Below are 27,433 nucleotides of genomic sequence, written 5' to 3' on the forward strand. Positions count from 1 at the left end.
ATGTTATAACACTTGAAATGTCCTTTTTTGTAGCAGACACCAATGTTTTGACATGTATATTATAAAAAAAAAACATTTAAAAACTTGAAGTCTTGAGTGTGAAAACACTGTGGAAAAAAGTAATAGAATCAATAAATGGACTGGAGACAAAATGATGTAGACAACACACTTTCTATGATTGACTCACATTAGATCTAAAATGTTTTTTATAATACAAAATAAGCAACAATTTAATTTAATTTCAAGTGTAGTGTAAGTGTTTTTATTAGAGAGGATTGTAAATATACTATTTTCTAGCTTAAAATTTGAGCTTCACAAAAGTATAAATTGTGGTCAAAATGTTTAATACTAATATCTGTAGATAAAATGAATCAATATAATCTCCTATTAAATGATAATAATGTAAAATACCATAGTACATGTCTTAAAAACATGCGCTGACCCTGTACCCCATCACTCACATGTACCTGATCACTCACATGTACCCGATCACTCACATGTACCGGATCACTCACATGTACCCGATCACTCACATGTACCCGATCACTCACATGTACCCGATCACTCACATGTACCCGATCACTCACATGTACCCGATCACTCGCATGTACCCGATCACTCACATGTACCCGATCACTCACATGTACCCGATCACTCACATGTACCGGATCACTCACATGTACCCGATCACTCACATGTACCGGATCACTCACATGTACCGGATCACTCACATGTACCCGATCACTCACATGTACCCGATCACTCACATGTACCGGATCACTCACATGTACCCGATCACTCACATGTACCGGATCATTCACATGTACCCAATCACTCACATGTACCCGATCACTCACATGTACCCGATCACTCACATGTACCCGATCATGTACCCGATCACTCACATGTACCCGATCACTCACATGTACCCCATCACTCACATGTACCCGATCACTCACATGTACCCCATCCTTCACATGTACCCGATCACTCACATGTACCCGATCACTCGCATGTACCCGATCACTCGCATGTACCCGATCACTCACATGTACCCGATCACTCACATGTACCCGATCACTCGCATGTACCCGATCACTCGCATGTACCCGATCACTCTCATGTACCCGATCACTCACATGTACCGGATCACTCACATGTACCGGATCACTCACATGTACCCGATCACTCACATGTACCGGATCACTCACATGTACCCGATCACTCACATGTACCCGATCACTCGCATGTACCCGATCACTCGCATGTACCCGATCACTCACATGTACCCGATCACTCACATGTACCCGATCACTCGCATGTACCCGATCACTCACATGTACCCGATCACTCACATGTACCCGATCACTCACATGTACCCGATCACTCACATGTACCGGATCACTCACATGTACCGGATCACTCGCATGTACCCGATCACTCACATGTACCCGATCACTCACATGTACCTGATCACTCACATGTACCCGATCACTCGCATGTACCCGATCACTCACATGTACCCGATCACTCACATGTACCGGATCACTCACATGTACCCGATCACTCACATGTACCGGATCACTCACATGTACCGGATCACTCACATGTACCCGATCACTCACATGTACCGGATCACTCACATGTACCCGATCACTCATATGTACCCGATCACTCACATGTACCGGATCACTCACATGTACCCGATCACTCACATGTACCCGATCACTCACATGTACCGGATCACTCACATTTACCCGATCACTCACATGTACCGGATCATTCACATGTACCCGATCACTCACATGTACCCGATCATGTACCCAATCACTCACATGTACCCGATCACTCACATGTACCCCATCACTCACATGTACCCGATCACTCACATGTACCCGATCACTCACATGTACCCGATCACTCACATGTACCCGATCACTCACATGTACCCGATCACTCGCATGTACCCGATCACTCGCATGTACCCGATCACTCACATGTACCCGATCACTCACATGTACCCCATCCTTCACATGTACCCGATCACTCACATGTACCCCATCACTCACATGTACCCGATCACTCACATGTACCCCATCCTTCACATGTACCCGATCACTCACATGTACCCGATCACTCACATGTACCCGATCACTCGCATGTACCCGATCACTCGCATGTACCCGATCACTCACATGTACCCGATCACTCACATGTACCCCATCCTTCACATGTACCCGATCACTCACATGTACCCCATCACTCACATGTACCTGATCACTCACATGTACCCCATCCTTCACATGTACCCGATCACTCACATGTACCGGATCACTCACATGTACCGGATCACTCACATGTACCGGATCACTCACATGTACCCGATCACTCACATGTACCCGATCACTCACATGTACCGGATCACTCACATGTACCCGATCACTCACATGTACCGGATCATTCACATGTACCCAATCACTCACATGTACCCGATCACTCACATGTACCCGATCACTCACATGTACCCGATCATGTACCCGATCACTCACATGTACCCGATCACTCACATGTACCCCATCACTCACATGTACCCGATCACTCACATGTACCCCATCCTTCACATGTACCCGATCACTCACATGTACCCGATCACTCGCATGTACCCGATCACTCGCATGTACCCGATCACTCGCATGTACCCGATCACTCACATGTACCCGATAACTCGCATGTACCCGATCACTCGCATGTACCCGATCACTCGCATGTACCCGATCACTCACATGTACCCGATCACTCACATGTACCCCATCCTTCACATGTACCCGATCACTCACATGTACCCCATCACTCACATGTACCCGATCACTCACATGTACCCCATCCTTCACATGTACCCGATCACTCACATGTACCCGATCACTCACATGTACCCGATCACTCGCATGTACCCTATCACTCGCATGTACCCGATCACTCACATGTACCCGATCACTCACATGTACCCCATCCTTCACATGTACCCGATCACTCACATGTACCCCATCACTCACATGTACCGGATCACTCACATGTACCCGATCACTCACATGTACCGGATCACTCACATGTACCCGATCACTCACATGTACCCGATCACTCACATGTACCGGATTACTCACATGTACCCGATCACTCACATGTACCCGATCACTCACATGTACCGGATCACTCACATGTACCCGATCACTCACATGTACCGGATCATTCACATGTACCCAATCACTCACATGTACCCGATCACTCACATGTACCCGATCACTCACATGTACCCGATCATGTACCCGATCACTCACATGTACCCGATCACTCACATGTACCCCATCACTCACATGTACCCGATCACTCGCATGTACCCCATCCTTCACATGTACCCGATCACTCACATGTACCCGATCACTCGCATGTACCCGATCACTCGCATGTACCCGATCACTCACATGTACCCGATCACTCACATGTACCCGATCACTCGCATGTACCCGATCACTCACATGTACCCGATCACTCACATGTACCCGATCACTCACATGTACCGGATCACTCACATGTACCCGATCACTCACATGTACCGGATCACTCGCATGTACCCGATCACTCACATGTACCCGATCACTCACATGTACCCGATCACTCGCATGTACCCGATCACTCACATGTACCCGATCACTCACATGTACCGGATCACTCACATGTACCCGATCACTCACATGTACCGGATCACTCACATGTACCGGATCACTCACATGTACCCGATCACTCACATGTACCGGATCACTCACATGTACCCGATCACTCACATGTACCCGATCACTCACATATACCGGATCACTCACATGTACCCGATCACTCACATGTACCCGATCACTCACATGTACCGGATCACTCACATTTACCCGATCACTCACATGTACCGGATCATTCACATGTACCCAATCACTCACATGTACCCGATCACTCACATGTACCCGATCACTCACATGTACCCGATCATGTACCCAATCACTCACATGTACCCGATCACTCACATGTACCCCATCACTCACATGTACCCGATCACTCACATGTACCCGATCACTCACATGTACCCGATCACTCACATGTACCCGATCACTCGCATGTACCCGATCACTCGCATGTACCCGATCACTCGCATGTACCCGATCACTCGCATGTACCCGATCACTCGCATGTACCCGATCACTCACATGTACCCGATCACTCACATGTACCCCATCCTTCACATGTACCCGATCACTCACATGTACCCCATCACTCACATGTACCCGATCACTCACATGTACCCCATCCTTCACATGTACCCGATCACTCACATGTACCCGATCACTCACATGTACCCGATCACTCGCATGTACCCGATCACTCGCATGTACCCGATCACTCACATGTACCCGATCACTCACATGTACCCGATCACTCGCATGTACCCGATCACTCGCATGTACCCGATCACTCACATGTACCCGATCACTCACATGTACCCCATCCTTCACATGTACCCGATCACTCACATGTACCCCATCACTCACATGTACCTGATCACTCACATGTACCCCATCCTTCACATGTACCCGATCACTCACATGTACCGGATCACTCACATGTACCGGATCACTCACATGTACCGGATCACTCACATGTACCGGATCACTCACATGTACCCGATCACTCACATGTACCCGATCACTCACATGTACCGGATCACTCACATGTACCCGATCACTCACATGTACCGGATCATTCACATGTACCCAATCACTCACATGTACCCGATCACTCACATGTACCCGATCACTCACATGTACCCGATCACTCACATGTACCCGATCACTCACATGTACCCGATCATGTACCCGATCACTCACATGTACCCGATCACTCACATGTACCCCATCACTCACATGTACCCGATCACTCACATGTACCCCATCCTTCACATGTACCCGATCACTCACATGTACCCGATTACTCGCATGTACCCGATCACTCGCATGTACCCGATCACTCACATGTACCCGATCACTCACATGTACCCGATCACTCGCATGTACCCGATCACTCACATGTACCCGATCACTCACATGTACCCGATCACTCACATGTACCCGATCACTCACATGTACCCGATCACTCACATGTACCGGATCACTCACATTTACCCGATCACTCACATGTACCGGATCATTCACATGTACCCAATCACTCACATGTACCCGATCACTCACATGTACCCGATCACTCACATGTACCCGATCATGTACCCAATAACTCACATGTACCCGACCACTCACATGTACCCCATAACTCACATGTACCCGATCACTCACATGTACCCGATCACTCACATGTACCCGATCACTCACATGTACCCGATCACTCGCATGTACCCGATCACTCGCATGTACCCGATCACTCGCATGTACCCGATCACTCACATGTACCCGATCACTCGCATGTACCCGATCACTCGCATGTACCCGATCACTCACATGTACCCGATCACTCACATGTACCCCATCCTTCACATGTACCCGATCACTCACATGTACCCCATCACTCACATGTACCCGATCACTCACATGTACCCCATCCTTCACATGTACCCGATCACTCACATGTACCCGATCACTCGCATGTACCCGATCACTCGCATGTACCCGATCACTCACATGTACCCGATCACTCACATGTACCCCATCCTTCACATGTACCCGATCACTCACATGTACCCCATCACTCACATGTACCTGATCACTCACATGTACCCCATCCTTCACATGTACCCGATCACTCACATGTACCGGATCACTCACATGTACCGGATCACTCACATGTACCGGATCACTCACATGTACCCGATCACTCACATGTACCCGATCACTCACATGTACCGGATAACTCACATGTACCCGATCACTCACATGTACCGGATCATTCACATGTACCCAATCACTCACATGTACCCGATCACTCACATGTACCCGATCACTCACATGTACCCGATCATGTACCCGATCACTCATATGTACCCGATCACTCACATGTACCCCATCACTCACATGTACCCGATCACTCACATGTACCCCATCCTTCACATGTACCCGATCACTCACATGTACCCGATCACTCGCATGTACCCGATCACTCGCATGTACCCGATCACTCGCATGTACCCGATCACTCACATGTACCCGATCACTCACATGTACCCGATCACTCGCATGTACCCGATCACTCGCATGTACCCGATCACTCACATGTACCCGATCACTCGCATGTACCCGATCACTCGCATGTACCCGATCACTCGCATGTACCCGATCACTCACATGTACCCGATCACTCACATGTACCCGATCACTCGCATGTACCCGATCACTCGCATGTACCCGATCACTCACATGTACCCGATCACTCACATGTACCCCATCCTTCACATGTACCCGATCACTCACATGTACCCCATCACTCACATGTACCCGATCACTCACATGTACCCCATCCTTCACATGTACCCGATCACTCACATGTACCCGATCACTCACATGTACCCGATCACTCGCATGTACCCGATCACTCGCATGTACCCGATCACTCACATGTACCCGATCACTCACATGTACCCCATCCTTCACATGTACCCGATCACTCACATGTACCCCATCACTCACATGTACCTGATCACTCACATGTACCCCATCCTTCACATGTACCCGATCACTCACATGTACCCGATCACTCGCATGTACCCGATCACTCGCATGTACCCGATCACTCACATGTACCCGATCACTCACATGTACCCCATCCTTCACATGTACCCCATCACTCGCATGTACACGATCACTCACATGTACCCGATCACTCGCATGTACCCCATCACTCACATGTACCCGATCACTCACATGTACCCGATCACTCACATGTACCCGATCACTCGCTTGTACCCGATCACTCGCATGTACCCGATCACTCGCATGTACCCGATCACTCATGTACCCGATCACTCGCATGTACCCCATCACTCGCATGTACCCGATCACTCACATGTACCCCATCACTCACATGTACCCGATCAATCGCATGTACCCGATCACTCACATGTACCCCATCACTCACATGTACCGGATCACTCACATGTACCCGATCACTCACATGTACCGGATAACTCACATGTACCCAATCACTCACATGTACCCGATCACTCACATGTACACGATCACTCACATGTTCACGATCACTTACATGTACACGATCACTCACATGTACACGATCACTCACATGTACCCGATCACTCACATGTACTGGATCACTCACATGTACCGGATCACTCATGTACCCGATCACTCGCATATACCCCATCACTCGCATGTACCCGATCACTCACATGTACCCCATCACTTACATGTACCCGATCAATCGCATGTACCCGATCACTCACATGTACCCCATCACTCACATGTACCGGATCACTCACATGTACCCGATCACTCACATGTACCGGATCACTCACATGTACCCGATCACTCACATGTACCCGATCACTCGCTTGTACCCGATCACTCGCATGTACCCGATCACTCGCATGTACCCGATCAATCACATGTACCCGATCACTCACATGTACCCCATCCTTCACATGTACCCGATCACTCACATGTACCCCATCACTCACATGTACCGGATCACTCACATGTACCCGATCACTCACATGTACCGGATCACTCACATGTACCCGATCACTCACATGTACCCGATCACTCACATGTACCGGATTACTCACATGTACCCGATCACTCACATGTACCCGATCACTCACATGTACCGGATCACTCACATGTACCCGATCACTCACATGTACCGGATCATTCACATGTACCCAATCACTCACATGTACCCGATCACTCACATGTACCCGATCACTCACATGTACCCGATCATGTACCCGATCACTCACATGTTCCCGATCACGTACCCCATCACTCGCATGTACCCGATCACTCACATGTACCCCATCACTCACATGTACCCGATCAATCGCATGTACCCGATCACTCACATGTACCCCATCACTCACATGTACCGGATCACTCACATGTACCCGATTACTCACATGTACCGGATAACTCACATGTACCCAATCACTCACATGTACCCGATCACTCACATGTACACGATCACTCACATGTACACGATCACTTACATGTACACGATCACTCACATGTACACGATCACTCACATGTACCCGATCACTCACATGTACCGGATCACTCACATGCACCGGATCACTCATGTACCCGATCACTCGCATGTACCCCATCACTCGCATGTACCCGATCACTCACATGTACCCCATCACTTACATGTACCCGATCAATCGCATGTACCCGATCACTCACATGTACCCCATCACTCACATGTACCGGATCACTCACATGTACCCGATCACTCACATGTACCGGATCACTCACATGTACCCGGTCACTCACATGTACCCGATCACTCGCTTGTACCCGATCACTCGCATGTACCCGATCACTCGCATGTACCCGATCACTCACATGTACCCGATCACTCACATGTACCCCATCCTTCACATGTACCCGATCACTCACATGTACCCCATCACTCACATGTACCGGATCACTCACATGTACCCGATCACTCACATGTACCGGATCACTCACATGTACCCGATCACTCACATGTACCCGATCACTCACATGTACCGGATTACTCACATGTACCCGATCACTCACATGTACCCGATCACTCACATGTACCGGATCACTCACATGTACCGGATCATTCACATGTACCCAAGCACTCACATGTACCCGATCACTCACATGTACCCGATCATGTACCCGATCACTCACATGTACCCGATCACTCACATGTACCCCATCACTCACATGTACCCGATCACTCGCATGTACCCCATCCTTCACATGTACCCGATCACTCACATGTACCCGATCACTCGCATGTACCCGATCACTCGCATGTACCCGATCACTCACATGTACCCGATCACTCACATGTACCCGATCACTCGCATGTACCCGATCACTCACATGTACCCGATCACTCACATGTACCCGATCACTCACATGTACCGGATCACTCACATGTACCCGATCACTCACATGTACCGGATCACTCGCATGTACCCGATCACTCACATGTACCCGATCACTCACATGTACCCGATCACTCGCATGTACCCGATCACTCACATGTACCGGATCACTCACATGTACCGGATCACTCACATGTACCCGATCACTCGCATGTACCGGATCACTCACATGTACCGGATCACTCACATGTACCCGATCACTCACATGTACCGGATCACTCACATGTACCCGATCACTCACATGTACCCGATCACTCACATATACCGGATCACTCACATGTACCCGATCACTCACATGTACCCGATCACTCACATGTACCGGATCACTCACATTTACCCGATCACTCACATGTACCGGATCATTCACATGTACCCAATCACTCACATGTACCCGATCACTCACATGTACCCGATCACTCACATGTACCCGATCATGTACCCAATCACTCACATGTACCCGATCACTCACATGTACCCCATCACTCACATGTACCCGATCACTCACATGTACCCGATCACTCACATGTACCCGATCACTCGCATGTACCCGATCACTCGCATGTACCCGATCACTCGCATGTACCCGATCACTCGCATGTACCCGATCACTCGCATGTACCCGATCACTCACATGTACCCGATCACTCACATGTACCCCATCCTTCACATGTACCCGATCACTCACATGTACCCCATCACTCACATGTACCCGATCACTCACATGTACCCCATCCTTCACATGTACCCGATCACTCACATGTACCCGATCACTCACATGTACCCGATCACTCGCATGTACCCGATCACTCGCATGTACCCGATCACTCACATGTACCCGATCACTCACATGTACCCCATCCTTCACATGTACCCGATCACTCACATGTACCCCATCACTCACATGTACCTGATCACTCACATGTACCCCATCCTTCACATGTACCCGATCACTCACATGTACCGGATCACTCACATGTACCGGATCACTCACATGTACCGGATCACTCACATGTACCGGATCACTCACATGTACCCGATCACTCACATGTACCCGATCACTCACATGTACCGGATCACTCACATGTACCCGATCACTCACATGTACCGGATCATTCACATGTACCCAATCACTCACATGTACCCGATCACTCACATGTACCCGATCACTCACATGTACCCGATCACTCACATGTACCCGATCACTCACATGTACCCGATCATGTACCCGATCACTCACATGTACCCGATCACTCACATGTACCCCATCACTCACATGTACCCGATCACTCACATGTACCCCATCCTTCACATGTACCCGATCACTCACATGTACCCGATCACTCGCATGTACCCGATCACTCGCATGTACCCGATCACTCACATGTACCCGATCACTCACATGTACCCGATCACTCGCATGTACCCGATCACTCGCCTGTACCCGATCACTCACATGTACCCGATCACTCACATGTACCCGATCACTCACATGTACCCGATCACTCACATGTACCCGATCACTCACATGTACCCGATCACTCACATGTACCCGATCACTCGCATGTACCCGATCACTCACATGTACCGGATCACTCACATGTACCGGATCACTCACATGTACCCGATCACTCACATGTACCCGATCACTCACATGTACCGGATCACTCACATGTACCCGATCACTCACATGTACCGGATCACTCACATGTACCGGATCACTCACATGTACCCGATCACTCACATGTACCCGATCACTCGCATGTACCCGATCACTCACATGTACCGGATCACTCACATGTACCGGATCACTCACATGTACCCGATCACTCACATGTACCGGATCACTCACATGTACCGGATCACTCACATGTACCGGATCACTCACATGTACCGGATCACTCACATGTACCCGATCACTCACATGTACCGGATCACTCACATGTACCCGATCACTCACATGTACCCGATCACTCACATGTACCGGATCACTCACATTTACCCGATCACTCACATGTACCGGATCATTCACATGTACCCAATCACTCACATGTACCCGATCACTCACATGTACCCGATCACTCACATGTACCCGATCATGTACCCAATCACTCACATGTACCCGACCACTCACATGTACCCCATCACTCACATGTACCCGATCACTCACATGTACCCGATCACTCACATGTACCCGATCACTCACATGTACCCGATCACTCGCATGTACCCGATCACTCGCATGTACCCGATCACTCGCATGTACCCGATCACTCACATGTACCCGATCACTCACATGTACCCCATCCTTCACCTGTACCCGATCACTCACATGTACCCCATCACTCACATGTACCCGATCACTCACATGTACCCCATCCTTCACATGTACCCGATCACTCACATGTACCCGATCACTCGCATGTACCCGATCACTCGCATGTACCCGATCACTCACATGTACCCGATCACTCACATGTACCCCATCCTTCACATGTACCCGATCACTCACATGTACCCCATCACTCACATGTACCTGATCACTCACATGTACCCCATCCTTCACATGTACCCGATCACTCACATGTACCGGATCACTCACATGTACCGGATCACTCACATGTACCGGATCACTCACATGTACCCGATCACTCACATGTACCCGATCACTCACATGTACCGGATCACTCACATGTACCCGATCACTCGCATGTACCGGATCATTCACATGTACCCAATCACTCACATGTACCCGATCACTCACATGTACCCGATCACTCACATGTACCCGATCATGTACCCGATCACTCACATGTACCCCATCCTTCACATGTACCCGATCACTCACATGTACCCGATCACTCGCATGTACCCGATCACTCGCATGTACCCGATCACTCACATGTACCCGATCACTCACATGTACCCCATCCTTCACATGTACCCCATCACTCGCATGTACACGATCACTCACATGTACCCGATCACTCGCATGTACCCCATCACTCGCTTGTACCCGATCACTCGCATGTACCCGATCACTCACATGTACCGGATAACTCACATGTACCCAATCACTCACATGTACCCGATCACTCACATGTACACGATCACTCACATGTACACGATCACTTACATGTACACGATCACTCACATGTACACGATCACTCACATGTACCCGATCACTCACATGTACCGGATCACTCACATGTACCGGATCACTCATGTACCCGATCACTCGCATGTACCCCATCACTCGCATGTACCCGATCACTCACATGTACCCCATCACTTACATGTACCCGATCAATCGCATGTACCCGATCACTCACATGTACCCCATCACTCACATGTACCGGATCACTCACATGTACCCCATCACTCACATGTACCGGATCACTCACATGTACCCGATCACTCACATGTACCCGATCACTCGCTTGTACCCGATCACTCGCATGTACCCGATCACTCGCATGTACCCGATCACTCATGTACCCGATCACTCGCATGTACCCCATCACTCGCATGTACCCGATCACTCACATGTACCCCATCACTCACATGTACCCGATCAATCGCATGTACCCGATCACTCACATGTACCCCATCACTCACATGTACCGGATCACTCACATGTACCCGATCACTCACATGTACCGGATAACTCACATGTACCCAATCACTCACATGTACCCGATCACTCACATGTACACGATCACTCACATGTACACGATCACTTACATGTACACGATCACTCACATGTACACGATCACTCACATGTACCCGATCACTCACATGTACCGGATCACTCACATGTACCGGATCACTCATGTACCCGATCACTCGCATGTACCCCATCACTCGCATGTACCCGATCACTCACATGTACCCCATCACTTACATGTACCCGATCAATCGCATGTACCCGATCACTCACATGTACCCCATCACTCACATGTACCGGATCACTCACATGTACCCGATCACTCACATGTACCGGATCACTCACATGTACCCAATCACTCACATGTACCCGATCACTCACATGTACACGATCACTCACATGTACACGATCACTTACATGTACACGATCACTCACATGTACACGATCACTCACATGCACCCGATCACTCACATGTACCGGATCACTCACATGTACACGATCACTTACATGTACACGATCACTCACATGTACACGATCACTCACATGTACCCGATCACTCACATGTACCGGATCACTCACATGTACCCGATCACTCACATGTACCCCATCACTCACATGTATACGATCACTCACATGTACCCGATCACTCACATGTACCGGATCACTCACATGTACCGGATCACTCACATGTACCCCATCACTCACATGTACCCCATCACTCACATGTACCCGATGTTCCTTCTTTAAATCACAGTATGTTCTACATCACTTTCACACAGTTGTCTCCATTCTGGAATTTAGAAGTTGTTTTTTTCCCTTCTTGTTCATTCTTTCACAGGTTATATAGGGTTATATCGGGTTGTATCGGGTTGTATCGGGTTATATCGGGTTATATCGGGTTATATCGGGTTATATCACTATAAGGAAATGCAAATCATCTTGTATGAAATTTTAATGGTCGAATTCTTCTCACCTTGTCAACCCAGCACAGTGAAATTAGTGATGTTTGAACAAATATAATAGGACCGTCGGAGAACTATTGTTCAAACACTTCAATTTGAACAGTGCTTATGTTTTTCTTCTGAATTTAAAACTTGTTTTTAACCTGTTATTAATGTTGTAATTCACACGTGTGAACGGCTACACCTACAGATCATCAAGTGGTGCTGAGGAGTTTAGAAAGTCTGAAATAGAGTAATTAAAAGTCAATTTGAAGCTGTTAAAAAGTAAAAGTAAACAGAAAAATATAGTGATTGGGACCCACGCAACTCTCCTGCCAAAAGTGAGAGCATCCTTGCAAATGACCTTCTCCTTTTTATGGTTTATGTATCAACGTGTTATTTTCACTGCAAAGTTTGCCAAAGCTTTCAAAATTAATCTAGTGTTTACGTCAAAACTGAATGGAAAAAAATGCAATAAAAGCTGAAAATGTGCTTCACTTAATGGAAGAATTGACTGAAATGTTGTCAACAGGATTAAAATGAACAAGTAAGTATGTGTGTGTATTGATAATGTAGGTATATTGATAATGTAGGTATGATGTATATTGATATGGGGACTTGGTCATAACAATAATCCTGTCCTAATAGTGCTTGGAATGGTTTTAAACACTCAAAGATCCTTTACAATTTCATACATTTGAACCTCACTCTTGATGGTGGTAAGTCTTCATTTTGTTGACCAAAGAATGGCATCATATTTTTGCTGACTAAAGCCTAATACAAGCTATTTTACAGCTATGTTTCAATCCCAAAGCCTCAAACCAGATTTTATACAATTCCAGTGTCCAAGAAACACATTTGTCTCATGACGCAATTTAACGCCTTATCAAGGTTGAATTAAAAAAAAACATATTTTCTGGTTAAATAAAATGATTATGCATTTAGTCGACTAAATAATTATGACTAAAACTAGACTAAAAAACTTTTTTTTTTTTTTTTATTATTTGTGACTTTTAAGTTTTTAGTCTCATTACTTTTTAATCAAACTAAAAATGCCACTAAGACTAAAACTAAATGAAATAATTGTCTTGCAGAGAGTGGGTCAGTTTGGATGTTTGGTCCAAAAAAGGCTAAATTGAGCTCTTGTTTATAGAGGTCTCTGCTGCCCTCTGCTGGCCTCAACACAAATATGAAATGGCCAATGCAAATAACTTGAATAATAAACATGAATAATAAACATGAATAATGAGCAGGTTTACGCGCGCTCCATCATCTGCTTTTGAACTTGGGACCCTGAAAACGGGACTGGAACATAAAATAAAATAACAGCTACAGTTTATGGATTGAGTCAATTTGTGACATATTTGTTATTATGTTTTAACATGATTCAACAAATAGTTATAATTGATATAATGATACAGTATAAAGTGATTAGGAAAAAATAAGAACATTAATTTTAGTGTTAATCCTTTAGAAACTGTACTATGTTGCATGCTATTAGATAAGATTCATTCATGCAAACAAAAAACAAAGAAACAACAGAAAATAAAGAAAGAAAGAAAAGCAAAGAAGAGAAAATCCAAAACTAAAAAGAGTGTCAGAAAGTGAGATCATGACTGAAGACTTTGAACGATGATTCGGTTAAAAAGTAAAACTCTAGACGTTCCCCCCAAACTACAAATAAAAGATGAGATGTGGTTGGTGGATGGTTGGATTAGTGGTCTGGCGTGTGCAGCGGCCGCAGACTCTCGGCGATGACTCCAGAGCTGAAGATGATGAGATTACATGGATTTAGATGTTTTACCTGCCACTGGCTCCTCCTCCTCTGACTCTCTCTCGCTCCGGTCTACCAGGCTGAAGTCCGAGGACGTCTCATTGTCATAGAGGCCCTCCCCTTGCCCCGAACCGCTCTCTCCATCTCCACTGTTCAGCGTTTGGGGCAAATCCACAGTCGTCACCATGGAAACAGTCGGATTATACGCGCTTCCTGTATCCTGTGATCCGATTGTGCTCCCACTTTCGGTTTCGAAGTAAAACGCAGAGGAGTGGTCGTCCGAATCGTCTGACGAGCCCGATCCGGATGAAGGGATCAACGCCGGCGGTGCGGCGGCGCTAGAATTTGTCGGAACGAGGACCAGGTCGTCCCCAGAGGCGGAGCTTTGAATTCTTTCCCATTCTTGGTCTACGTCTTCATGTGAATCTGGAAATACGGCCGACCCAGATGCGCCGCTCGTGTCTAAAGTGGTGACATCAGAGGTCGGGGAAGAGGGTGTGGTCGGAAAGGTGGGATTTTGGGTCGTCGTTCCGTCTGAAAACGAAGGAACGATAGGGCCAGACTTTGTGGCTGTAACAGAAATTGGTAGGTCACTTTTGGAAACATGGATCAAATGTGACGATACTGTCGGAACGATAGGGTTATGAGAGGTGAAAGACTGCTGTAAAGAAGCCCCTACGGAGACAGAACTTGTAAAACTGTTCGGACCAACACCAGGGGTCGCTAAAACACCGCCGCTAGCATACACCTGTAAACTCTCCCAAGCTGAGGAGGGGAGGGGGGAATGGGAGGAGGCATGCAACCAGGAAGTAGACGCAGAGAGCTCCAACGAACAAGTGCATAAAGTATCTCCGTCGCTGACTGAAGGAATTCCGTCACCGCTGATTTCCCGAAAGAAAGAGTCAACCTTGCTTCCCGTGGCGTATCTCGAATCCCCACGTGAACGCGACAAGCCGGGAGTGTTGTCGAAAAGACTGAAATCGCTAGACAGGAGGACTGAAGGTTGCAAAGTAGGGCTAATAGAAACCGTAGAAAACAACCAATTAGATTTGGATGGTTCAATAGTATCAGAAACATCTCGTAAAGGAGGGGTTTGACCAAATATCGATCGGTCGCCCATTCTTACAGAAACATCGAGAGAGGAAAGCTCTGTTTCGGCATAGGAAGAGGGGTAAGCGGGGTGAGGCAAGGAGGTGGCAGGGGTGGAAGCTGGAGCTGGCTCTTGGCTTGGGAGCAGTGCAGGCTGGGAATCCAAGACGGAGGAGGACAAAACAGGCCAAAAACTGGTGGAAGAAGAGAGGGAGGGTGCAGCTGCAGCAGAGGTAGCGGGGTCATGCAGGCAAGCGGAGGGGTGAACATCGCTCGGACAGGGAGCGGAGGCAGGAAACGGGTCGGGAAAAGTCTCACCATTCGGTAGAGAAGTCGGCAAGTCTGTGAACGTGCCAAAAGGAGTCGTGGAGGTGGGCAAACTTGGACTAGAAGCTGTAGGTTGGATAGAGGGGACTTGGGTCGAAGAGGTATGAAGGGTAGTGGAGTTTTCTTGGAGGGATGATGCATTATGGGTGGTGTAGTTTTCGCTGGGGAAGGCGGGAGTTTCTTCGGTGGTCGTGAACATACTTGCGTTACGTTTGGGTCCGGTTTTCGCGGGATGTAGCAGCCCTCTGTCGCTGGCGGCTTTGACAAATGGAGAGGATGTCGTCGTCGTCTTGCTCAAGCTAGTTGTTTTGCTAGCATTGTGTGAGCTGGATTTGATTGTCTCTGTCGTAGTAGTATGTGACGTTGGAATTTTCTCATCTCTTGTTTTTGGACTGGGAGTTGTGGTGCCAAAGTCAGTATAAGTCTTGCTTGAATTAGCTGGAAATAAACCTTTTCCAGTTTTAGTCTTTGGACTGGTAAAAAGCGATGACGCAGTAGTGGTAGTACTAAAAATACTTCTATTGTCTGTAACATGCTTAGGACTTTGAAGACTACTATCTGCTTTTGTGCTTGTGGAGTACCAAGGCCTTGTGGTAGTATGTACTCTTGTGGGGGTAGTAGTAGTAGTAGCAGCAGTATACACAGGCACGTTCAAATGCAGTCTTCCTCTGTTTTCTGATGCCACAGCGCCCTCTGGTGGTCGTGTGGTGGTACTGCGGTGTGTAGTCTTTTTGGACGAGCTGTGAATGGAATGAGTTGATTTGCTTGGGGAGTCTGTGGTGGTACTTCTCCATCTGGGTTCAGCTGTGGTTGTTTTAAGGCCAGGTGGAGGTACTCGGGGAAATTCGGTGGTTGTCGTGCTCGGAGACTTTGTGGGCGTTAACGCGACTACGTAATCCTCCTTTTTGACTGGTTCGTTCCAGGATAAATCAGGGTCATAGTCGTCCTGTTGGTACAAACGATTGAATTATAATACATGATAGATGGTAACTAAGTTTAATGCTCTACTGGAACATTCAAGGTAAAGCAATAACATGCCCAGGGAGAAGTTACACTGTGCACCTTTAAGTGAATGCTAAAATCAAATGTACTTACATCTTCATCAAAGTCATTCGATTTGGAAATGAGTGAATTTTCTGAAATAAGAGACAAAACAAAACAAAATGAGCAACAATTTAAAATATGTTTTGATTATTTAAAGGTAAAGCTAACATAGGAGCCTAAATAAAACACACACGGTAAAAACAATAGGAAAAGAAATGTTAGCACTCACAACACAATTTTATCAAACCTGATCCTGTGAAATATGGAAAAAAGTGGTAAAACAGAATTAAAATAAAAAAAGATTGAGGGAAATGTTTGAATAAAGTGTTAAAACAAAACACTCACAAGCAAAACATATGGACATATTCATGCATGAAATCTCAGACAATAATCCTAAGAATAACATTTGCAATTAATCTCTTAGCGTTAGCGTCAAATGTTCACTCCAAATGTTTTGCATCGAGTGAGATATTTGCAAATGCGTAAATGCACACGGGTGTCCGGGTCACATGACCAGCAGACGGCCTTACCTGAAGCTCGCGTCATGGAGACGGTGTGAAGCATGAGGTGAGGTTTAGTGAAAATGTAATACATCATAAAAATGAAATTCCTTTGTGGGAAGACAATGATGCACTGTAAATGGTTTAGATGGAAATACATATCATGCAATTTAAACTAAAGGGTCTGACCAATGTCTATGCAGATGTGCAAAAGTTAAGATAGAGATCGTAATGTGGGTCAAATGATGATCCTCATGTTGAAGAAGGAAAAGTATGAATATGGCATGGTACTTTATTCAGTTTTTTAATAACAAAGTGCATCATTTGTATGTCTCTATAAGTCTATATTGCACAAAACTCCACAAATACATGTTTTACAGTGACAGAAGGAGAAGCAGAAGGAATGAACTTGACAAAATGAAAAGCTTCATCTTATAGGAATACAGACAAAGGTGGTAATAAAAGAGTCCACAGTGAACAATAGAAGATGTTGTATGACAAGTGGTACAGACAGAACAGATGAAGAGAAAAGAGCTGAGACGTGACAATGAGGTGCAAAAACAACGCTGATGAAAGTAGCAATTACTATTAGCAAAAAATCTAACTACAAGTTTGATTCTAGGCATTTGATCATTAAAAACATGTCAACAGCTATAAAACAACTATAAAACTATAAAATCCCTGTACAACTTATACTAACACAAAAATACACTGTAGTGCGGGTCAATCTTATTATTGCACACATTCCATTATACATTGTCCATTGTGAAGCAGTTTAAAATAAAGTCTTACCAAAAAGGTCAACTTGAGACTAAATTAGTTGTTATGATCATTTATTTATGACACTATTTGAAGCTGTCTCTGCACACTGTAACTTTAAGCTGTTCTCTTAACCTCTGCCTCTCTGAAGTGGGCGTTTCTTACCCGGGTCCTCGACGGGCATGTCGGCCTTCAGCGGGTCACTCATTCGCCCGTACTGACCGTTGGTGCACACCGCCACCACCTGGATCATGTAGCTCGTGTTGGAGGCCAGATTGTCCAAGATGGCGCCCTAAAAGAACACTTTAATTATTATTATTCTAAGCATTATTACTGAAATGATGCAGTGCAATACCAGGATCAGACCTACACTTTCCCCTGTTGCATTCATCAAGATAAAGAACCACAAGGCAGAATATTAGTGATTTTAGTCATACCAGAATGTTCTGTTCTCTACCAGATTATAGTCTCTGAAAGCTGTTAAACTAATACATCTGAGGGTCACACCAGTGGAACAAACAGAGAAATTAAACTATTGTCAAATCCAGATAGAGAGAAAAGCACAAACATCTTTCCCATCCACAAATCTACAAAATGCTTCTTTGTGCACATCTAAAAAAAACAAAGTAGACTGTAACAATGCTAGAATAGGCGTCTGTTTGGGGACTTCACCTTTGACCTCCGCCCAAACCACACTGCTGCCCTGAGACTGGTCTGACTCTCAAAAGTTTATGAACTCCCAAATATTGTGAGAATTCCCCCGGGTGGCGTCCCATAACTGCACTGACACAACCAGGGTGTGACCTGCACTGTCAGTACTGCAGAAGCGACTTGGATGAGTGGTGAAAAGTATTCACTAATCCCACCTGTATTTGCTCCTGCCGTACACCTGTCCTGTCTCCTCCTGTTGCGTAGCCGTAGCAGAATGTCTCTTACCACGTCTTGGTCTCCGTCGGTGAGGTACTCCGTGGTCGTGGGGTAGTTGGTGTTCGCCAGCCAGTATTTGACGGAGTATTTCTCGATGCCGGCGTCGTACACGGCCCGCGGCCTCTCCCACATCACCAGCAGACTGCTCAGGTTGTGCGGCATGGTCTGAATGTTCTCCGGCTCCGAACTGCACACTGCGAAAAGCATTGGATTTATTTGAGTTTTCTTTTGTTATTAAAGGTCTGTCTAACATCTGGAGGGACAAGGGACATTTTAAGAGACAAAATGGGGCTGCTACATTTTACGTGAAGGTATTTAGGTTGATTCATGATTGAATTTACTTTAATTTTCAAACAGTTATGTATTATACTGTCAAAAGTTCACTTTGGGATTTGTATTGTTTGCACGGTCACTCAGACAAGCACTCATAATCATTCAAAACAATATAATATATGTTTTACTTTTTACTTCAGCACTTTAGTAAATGATTAGAGCAACAACTTGTATTTAAATATTGAAAAAGAAGAATAACTCAATATTTTTTTTTTGGGGGGAGAATCCCAGTAACAATATGCAAATTATTATGTCTTTAAATGTATTAGTTGAGGTCAAATTAAGTTATTAAACATAACTGTAGTCAATATTTTCACTTTAATCATCTTCTTTTGTAGTTATAAACCATAAGCTTGATTTATTTATTTAATATAATATAATACATTTATTCTTTAAAATTATTTTGTCTAAATTCCAGTATATTACTTTAAACACACACACACACACACACACACACACACACACAAGGACTGGATTAGATGTAATTAGCAGAGTTTCTTGCTCTAAAAAGCTTTAATCTGACTTCAGCCCATAATAACTCTTTGGATGGTAAAGTAACGTTTAAAGTGATGTTTAAAGTGATGTTTAAAGTGACGTTTAAAGTGATGTTTAAAGTGATGTTTAAAGTGATGTTTAAAGTGATGTTTAAAGTGACGTTTAAAGTGACGTTTAAAGTGATGTTTAAAGTGACGTTTAAAGTGATGTTTAAAGTGATGTTTAAAGTGATGTTTAAAGTGACGTTTAAAGTGATGTTTAAAGTGATGTTTAAAGTGATGTTTAAAGTGATGTTTAAAGTGATGTTTAAAGTGATGTTTAAAGTGACGTTTAAAGTGACGTTTAAAGTGATGTTTAAAGTGACGTTTAAAGTGACGTTTAAAGTGATGTTTAAAGTAATGTTTAAAGTGATGTTTAAAGTGACGTTTAAAGTAATGTTTAAAGTGATGTTTAAAGTGATGTTTAAAGTGACGTTTAAAGTGACGTTTAAAGTGATGTTTAAAGTGACGTTTAAAGTGATGTTTAAAGTGATGTTTAAAGTGATGTTTAAAGTGACGTTTAAAGTGATGTTTAAAGTGATGTTTAAAGTGATGTTTAAAGTGATGTTTAAAGTGACGTTTAAAGTGACGTTTAAAGTGATGTTTAAAGTGACGTTTAAAGTGACGTTTAAAGTGATGTTTAAAGTAATGTTTAAAGTGATGTTTAAAGTGACGTTTAAAGTAATGTTTAAAGTGACGTTTAAAGTGATGTTTAAAGTGACGTTTAAAGTGATGTTTAAAGTGACGTTTAAAGTGATGTTTAAAGTGACGTTTAAAGTGATGTTTAAAGTGATGTTTAAAGTGATGTTTAAAGTGATGTTTAAAGTGATGTTTAAAGTGACGTTTAAAGTGATGTTTAAAGTGACGTTTAAAGTGACGTTTAAAGTGACGTTTAAAGTGATGTTTAAAGTGATGTTTAAAGTGATGTTTAAAGTGACGTTTAAAGTGATGTTTAAAGTGATGTTTAAAGTGATGTTTAAAGTGACGTTTAAAGTGATGTTTAAAGTGACGTTTAAAGTGATGTTTAAAGTGACGTTTAAAGTGACGTTTAAAGTGATGTTTAAAGTGACGTTTAAAGTGACGTTTAAAGTGATGTTTAAAGTGACGTTTAAAGTGATGTTTAAAGTGATGTTTAAAGTGATGTTTAAAGTGACGTTTAAAGTGATGTTTAAAGTGATGTTTAAAGTGATGTTTAAAGTGACGTTTAAAGTGACGTTTAAAGTGATGTTTAAAGTAATGTTTAAAGTGATGTTTAAAGTGACGTTTAAAGTAATGTTTAAAGTGACGTTTAAAGTGATGTTTAAAGTGACGTTTAAAGTGACGTTTAAAGTGACGTTTAAAGTGATGTTTAAAGTGACGTTTAAAGTGACGTTTAAAGTGATGTTTAAAGTGATGTTTAAAGTGATGTTTGAAGTGATGTTTAAAGTGACGTTTAAAGTGATGTTTAAAGTGATGTTTAAAGTGATGTTTAAAGTGACGTTTAAAGTGATGTTTAAAGTGACGTTTAAAGTGATGTTTAAAGTGACGTTTAAAGTGACGTTTAAAGTGACGTTTAAAGTGACGTTTAAAGTGACGTTTAAAGTGATGTTTAAAGTAATGTTTAAAGTGATGTTTAAAGTGACGTTTGAAGTAATGTTTAAAGTGACGTTTAAAGTGATGTTTAAAGTGACGTTTAAAGTGATGTTTAAAGTGATGTTTAAAGTGATGTTTAAAGTGACGTTTAAAGTGATGTTTAAAGTGATGTTTAAAGTGATGTTTAAAGTGACGTTTAAAGTGATGTTTAAAGTGACGTTTAAAGTGACGTTTAAAGTAATGTTTAAAGTGATGTTTGAAGTGATGTTTAAAGTGATGTTTAAAGTGATGTTTAAAGTGATGTTTGAAGTGATGTTTGAAGTGACGTTTAAAGTGATGTTTAAAGTGATGTTTAAAGTGATGTTTAAAGTGACGTTTAAAGTGATGTTTAAAGTGATGTTTAAAGTGATGTTTAAAGTGACGTTTAAAGTGACGTTTAAAGTGATGTTTAAAGTGATGTTTAAAGTGACGTTTAAAGTGATGTTTAAAGTGATGTTTAAAGTGACGTTTAAAGTGACGTTTAAAGTGATGTTTAAAGTGACGTTTAAAGTGATGTTTAAAGTGATGTTTAAAGTGACGTTTAAAGTGATGTTTAAAGTGACGTTTAAAGTGATGTTTAAAGTGACGTTTAAAGTGATGTTTAAAGTGACGTTTAAAGTGACGTTTAAAGTAATGTTTAAAGTGATGTTTGAAGTGATGTTTAAAGTGACGTTTAAAGTGACGTTTGAAGTGATGTTTAAAGTGATGTTTAAAGTGACGTTTAAAGTGATGTTTAAAGTGATGTTTAAAGTGATGTTTAAAGTGACGTTTAAAGTGACGTTTAAAGTGATGTTTAAAGTGATGTTTAAAGTGACGTTTAAAGTGATGTTTAAAGTGATGTTTAAAGTGATGTTTAAAGTGACGTTTAAAGTGATGTTTAAAGTGATGTTTAAAGTGATGTTTAAAGTGACGTTTAAAGTGATGTTTAAAGTGACGTTTAAAGTGATGTTTAAAGTGACGTTTAAAGTGACGTTTAAAGTAATGTTTAAAGTGACGTTTAAAGTAATGTTTAAAGTGATGTTTGAAGTGATGTTTAAAGTGATGTTTAAAGTGATGTTTAAAGTAATGTTTAAAGTGATGTTTGAAGTGATGTTTAAAGTGATGTTTAAAGTGATGTTTAAAGTGATGTTTAAAGTGACGTTTAAAGTGATGTTTAAAGTGACGTTTAAAGTGATGTTTAAAGTGACGTTTAAAGTAATGTTTGAAGTGATGTTTGAAGTGATGTTTGAAGTGATGTTTAAAGTGATGTTTAAAGTGATGTTTAAAGTGACTTTTAAAGTAATGTTTAAAGTGATGTTTGAAGTGATGTTTAAAGTGATGTTTAAAGTGATGTTTAAAGTGATGTTTAAAGTGACGTTTAAAGTGACTTTTAAAGTGATGTTTAAAGTGATGTTTAAAGTGACGTTTAAAGTGACGTTTAAAGTGACGTTTAAAGTGATGTTTAAAGTGATGTTTAAAGTGATGTTTAAAGTGATGTTTAAAGTGATGTTTAAAGTGATGTTTAAAGTGACGTTTAAAGTGACTTTTAAAGTGACGTTTAAAGTGATGTTTGAAGTGACGTTTAAAGTGACGTTTAAAGTGATGTTTAAAGTGATGTTTAAAGTGATGTTTAAAATGATGTTTAAAGTGATGTTTAAAGTGATGTTTAAAGTGATCAACAGGTGCAGTTTGTGGATCTCGTCATGCACACGTTTGCCACCAGAGGGCAGAGTAATGTAAGACAAATAACTCTTCAATAACTTTATGACTATTATATTATCAAAATTTTGTTTTAATTTCCAAGAATCTCATAAAATATAAACCATACTTTGCCTATTATAAAACTATATTATACATTATTTTGTTGTTTTATGCAGAAAGAAATATATATTTTAAAAATCACTGCTCTGCCACCAGAGGGCAGTGTAATCCAAAACAAAGGTCATTACTCCTGTTTATTCACAGCTTTATTAACCACACATTCACTTAAGTGTATAAGTCTACCTTCCAGAAGAGCTGTTAGTGATTTTTATATTCTGCTCGTTTCAAAAATCCATACTTTGATCTGAGCGTTGTTTGTTCAGGGGTCACACCAGTTCACCAGTGACACCAGTTCACCAGTGACACCAGTTCACCAGTGACACCAGTTCACCAGTGACACCAGTGACACCAGTGACACCAGTGACACCAGTTCACCAGTTCACCAGTGACACCAGTGACACCAGTGACACCAGTGACACCAGTGACACCAGTTCACCAGTTCACCAGTGACACCAGTGACACCAGTGACACCAGTGACACCAGTTCACCAGTGACACCAGTTCACCAGTGACACCAGTGACACCAGTTCACCAGTGACACCAGTTCACCAGTGACACCAGTTCACCAGTGACACCAGTTCACCAGTGACACCAGTGACACCAGTGACACCAGTGACACCAGTTCACCAGTTCACCAGTGACACCAGTGACACCAGTGACACCAGTGACACCAGTGACACCAGTTCACCAGTGACACCAGTGACACCAGTGACACCAGTGACACCAGTTCACCAGTGACACCAGTTCACCAGTGACACCAGTGACACCAGTGACACCAGTGACACCAGTTCACCAGTGACACCAGTGACACCAGTTCACCAGTGACACCAGTGACACCAGTGACACCAGTTCACCAGTGACACCAGTGACACCAGTTCACCAGTGACACCAGTTCACCAGTGACACCAGTGACACCAGTGACACCAGTTCACCAGTTCACCAGTGACACCAGTTCACCAGTTCACCAGTGACACCAGTTCACCAGTGACACCAGTTCACCAGTGACACCAGTTCACCAGTGACACCAGTGACACCAGTGACACCAGTTCACCAGTGACACCAGTTCACCAGTGACACCAGTTCACCAGTGACACCAGTGACACCAGTGACACCAGTGACATCAGTGACACCAGTTCACCAGTGACACCAGTGACACCAGTTCACCAGTGACACCAGTGACACCAGTTCACCAGTGACACCAGTTCACCAGTGACACCAGTGACACCAGTTCACCAGTGACACCAGTTCACCAGTGACACCAGTTCACCAGTGACACCAGTGACACCAGTGACACCAGTTCACCAGTGACACCAGTTCACCAGTGACACCAGTGACACCAGTTCACCAGTGACACCAGTGACACCAGTTCACCAGTGACACCAGTGACACCAGTTCACCAGTGACACCAGTGACACCAGTTCACCAGTGACACCAGTGACACCAGTGACACCAGTTCACCAGTGACACCAGTGACACCAGTGACACCAGTTCACCAGTGACACCAGTTCACCAGTGACACCGTGTCACCAGTGACACCAGTGACACCAGTGACACCAGTGACACCAGTTCACCAGTGACACCAGTGACACCAGTGACACCAGTTCACCAGTGACACCAGTTCACCAGTGACACCAGTGACACCAGTTCACCAGTGACACCAGTTCACCAGTGACACCAGTTCACCAGTGACACCAGTGACACCAGTTCACCAGTGACACCAGTTCACCAGTGACACCAGTGACACCAGTTCACCAGTGACACCAGTTCACCAGTGACACCAGTTCACCAGTGACACCAGTGACACCAGTTCACCAGTGACACCAGTGACACCAGTGACACCAGTTCACCAGTGACACCAGTGACACCAGTTCACCAGTGACACCAGTGACACCAGTGACACCAGTTCACCAGTGACACCAGTTCACCAGTTCACCAGTGACACCAGTTCACCAGTGACACCAGTGACACCAGTGACACCAGTGACACCAGTTCACCAGTGACACCAGTGACACCAGTGACACCAGTTCACCAGTGACACCAGTGACACCAGTGACACCAGTTCACCAGTGACACCAGTTCACCAGTGACACCAGTGACACCAGTTCACCAGTGACACCAGTTCAACAGTGACACCAGTTCACCAGTGACACCAGTGACACCAGTTCACCAGTGACACCAGTGACACCAGTTCACCAGTGACACCAGTGACACCAGTTCAGAGCAGTTACATTTGTCCAAATCAATGTAACTGAGTATATCCAGGTCAGTGCACAGCTATTATTACCCTGCAGTCAATTTATCATTGTTTGTGACCCACTTGTTCATTTAGACTTTAATTAGTCTGCAGCCACTATTTAGCAGGTCAATTTGAACTGTTGTGTTTGCAAAATAAATTGCTTTAAAATTGGTTTCAAATGAGAAAAAGCTTTACTTTACAAAACACATGCTGTCATCGTGTCGTGTAAAATCTGTGTAATTCAAATGGCAAGAAGAAGTGTTATGTGGTATTATTATTAATGAGATTGAAATATATCACACAAGCAGCTAATAATAAAATGTATTACATGACAACTGTAGCTGATGGATTACACGTGGTTATTTTGGATGTGCTTTTAAATTGAACAGGTCAAGCAGGAAGTGTGAGTTGAGAAGTGTCTGTGGGACAAACACCCTGAGCGGTGTCTGAGCGGTGTCTTCCTGTGACACAAAAGGACAACCATTGCCTTCCTGTTTCATTTCTGTCTGAGTCACACTAGGGGTTTTGTGCTTGTGATCTGTGTTGTGACAGCATCAGGTTAAATCCACCAAAGAGCCATTCAAAACAGTTCAACGCAGATAAAAATGACAGCACGATGAGCAACCTCTGTTAAATAATGTGAAATTAACATCTATTGGATATGTAAAAATGCCTGAGGACTTTTCCACATTTA

The 27,433-nt window shown here is 44.1% G+C and overlaps 1 protein-coding gene across 3 annotated transcripts in view; it reads right to left on the reverse strand.

Moving 5' to 3' along the window:
- The window catches only part of ptprz1a (protein tyrosine phosphatase receptor type Z1a), a 108,450-nt gene that overhangs the window by 23,076 nt on the left and 57,941 nt on the right, over positions 1–27,433 (reverse strand). For 2 of the 3 annotated variants that reach the window (XM_072434916.1, XM_072434915.1), the window contains exons 1-4: positions 20,237–20,418; positions 19,466–19,592; positions 18,093–18,133; positions 15,612–17,943 (exon numbers count right to left, since the gene is read on the reverse strand). In XM_072434916.1, coding sequence (XP_072291017.1) covers positions 15,612–17,943; positions 18,093–18,133; positions 19,466–19,592; positions 20,237–20,389 — 2,653 coding nt within the window. In that variant the 5' untranslated portion in view covers positions 20,390–20,418. Of the gene's footprint in view, positions 1–15,611; positions 17,944–18,092; positions 18,134–19,465; positions 19,593–20,236; positions 20,422–27,433 lie in introns of those variants that run through there. The other variant, XM_072434917.1, reaches the window with a different exon arrangement.

Source organism: Eucyclogobius newberryi, unplaced genomic scaffold, assembly GCF_026437365.1.
Source record: "Eucyclogobius newberryi isolate DKJ021-1_F unplaced genomic scaffold, fEucNew1.0.hap1 SCAF_7, whole genome shotgun sequence".
NCBI lineage: Eukaryota > Metazoa > Chordata > Actinopteri > Gobiiformes > Gobiidae > Eucyclogobius > Eucyclogobius newberryi.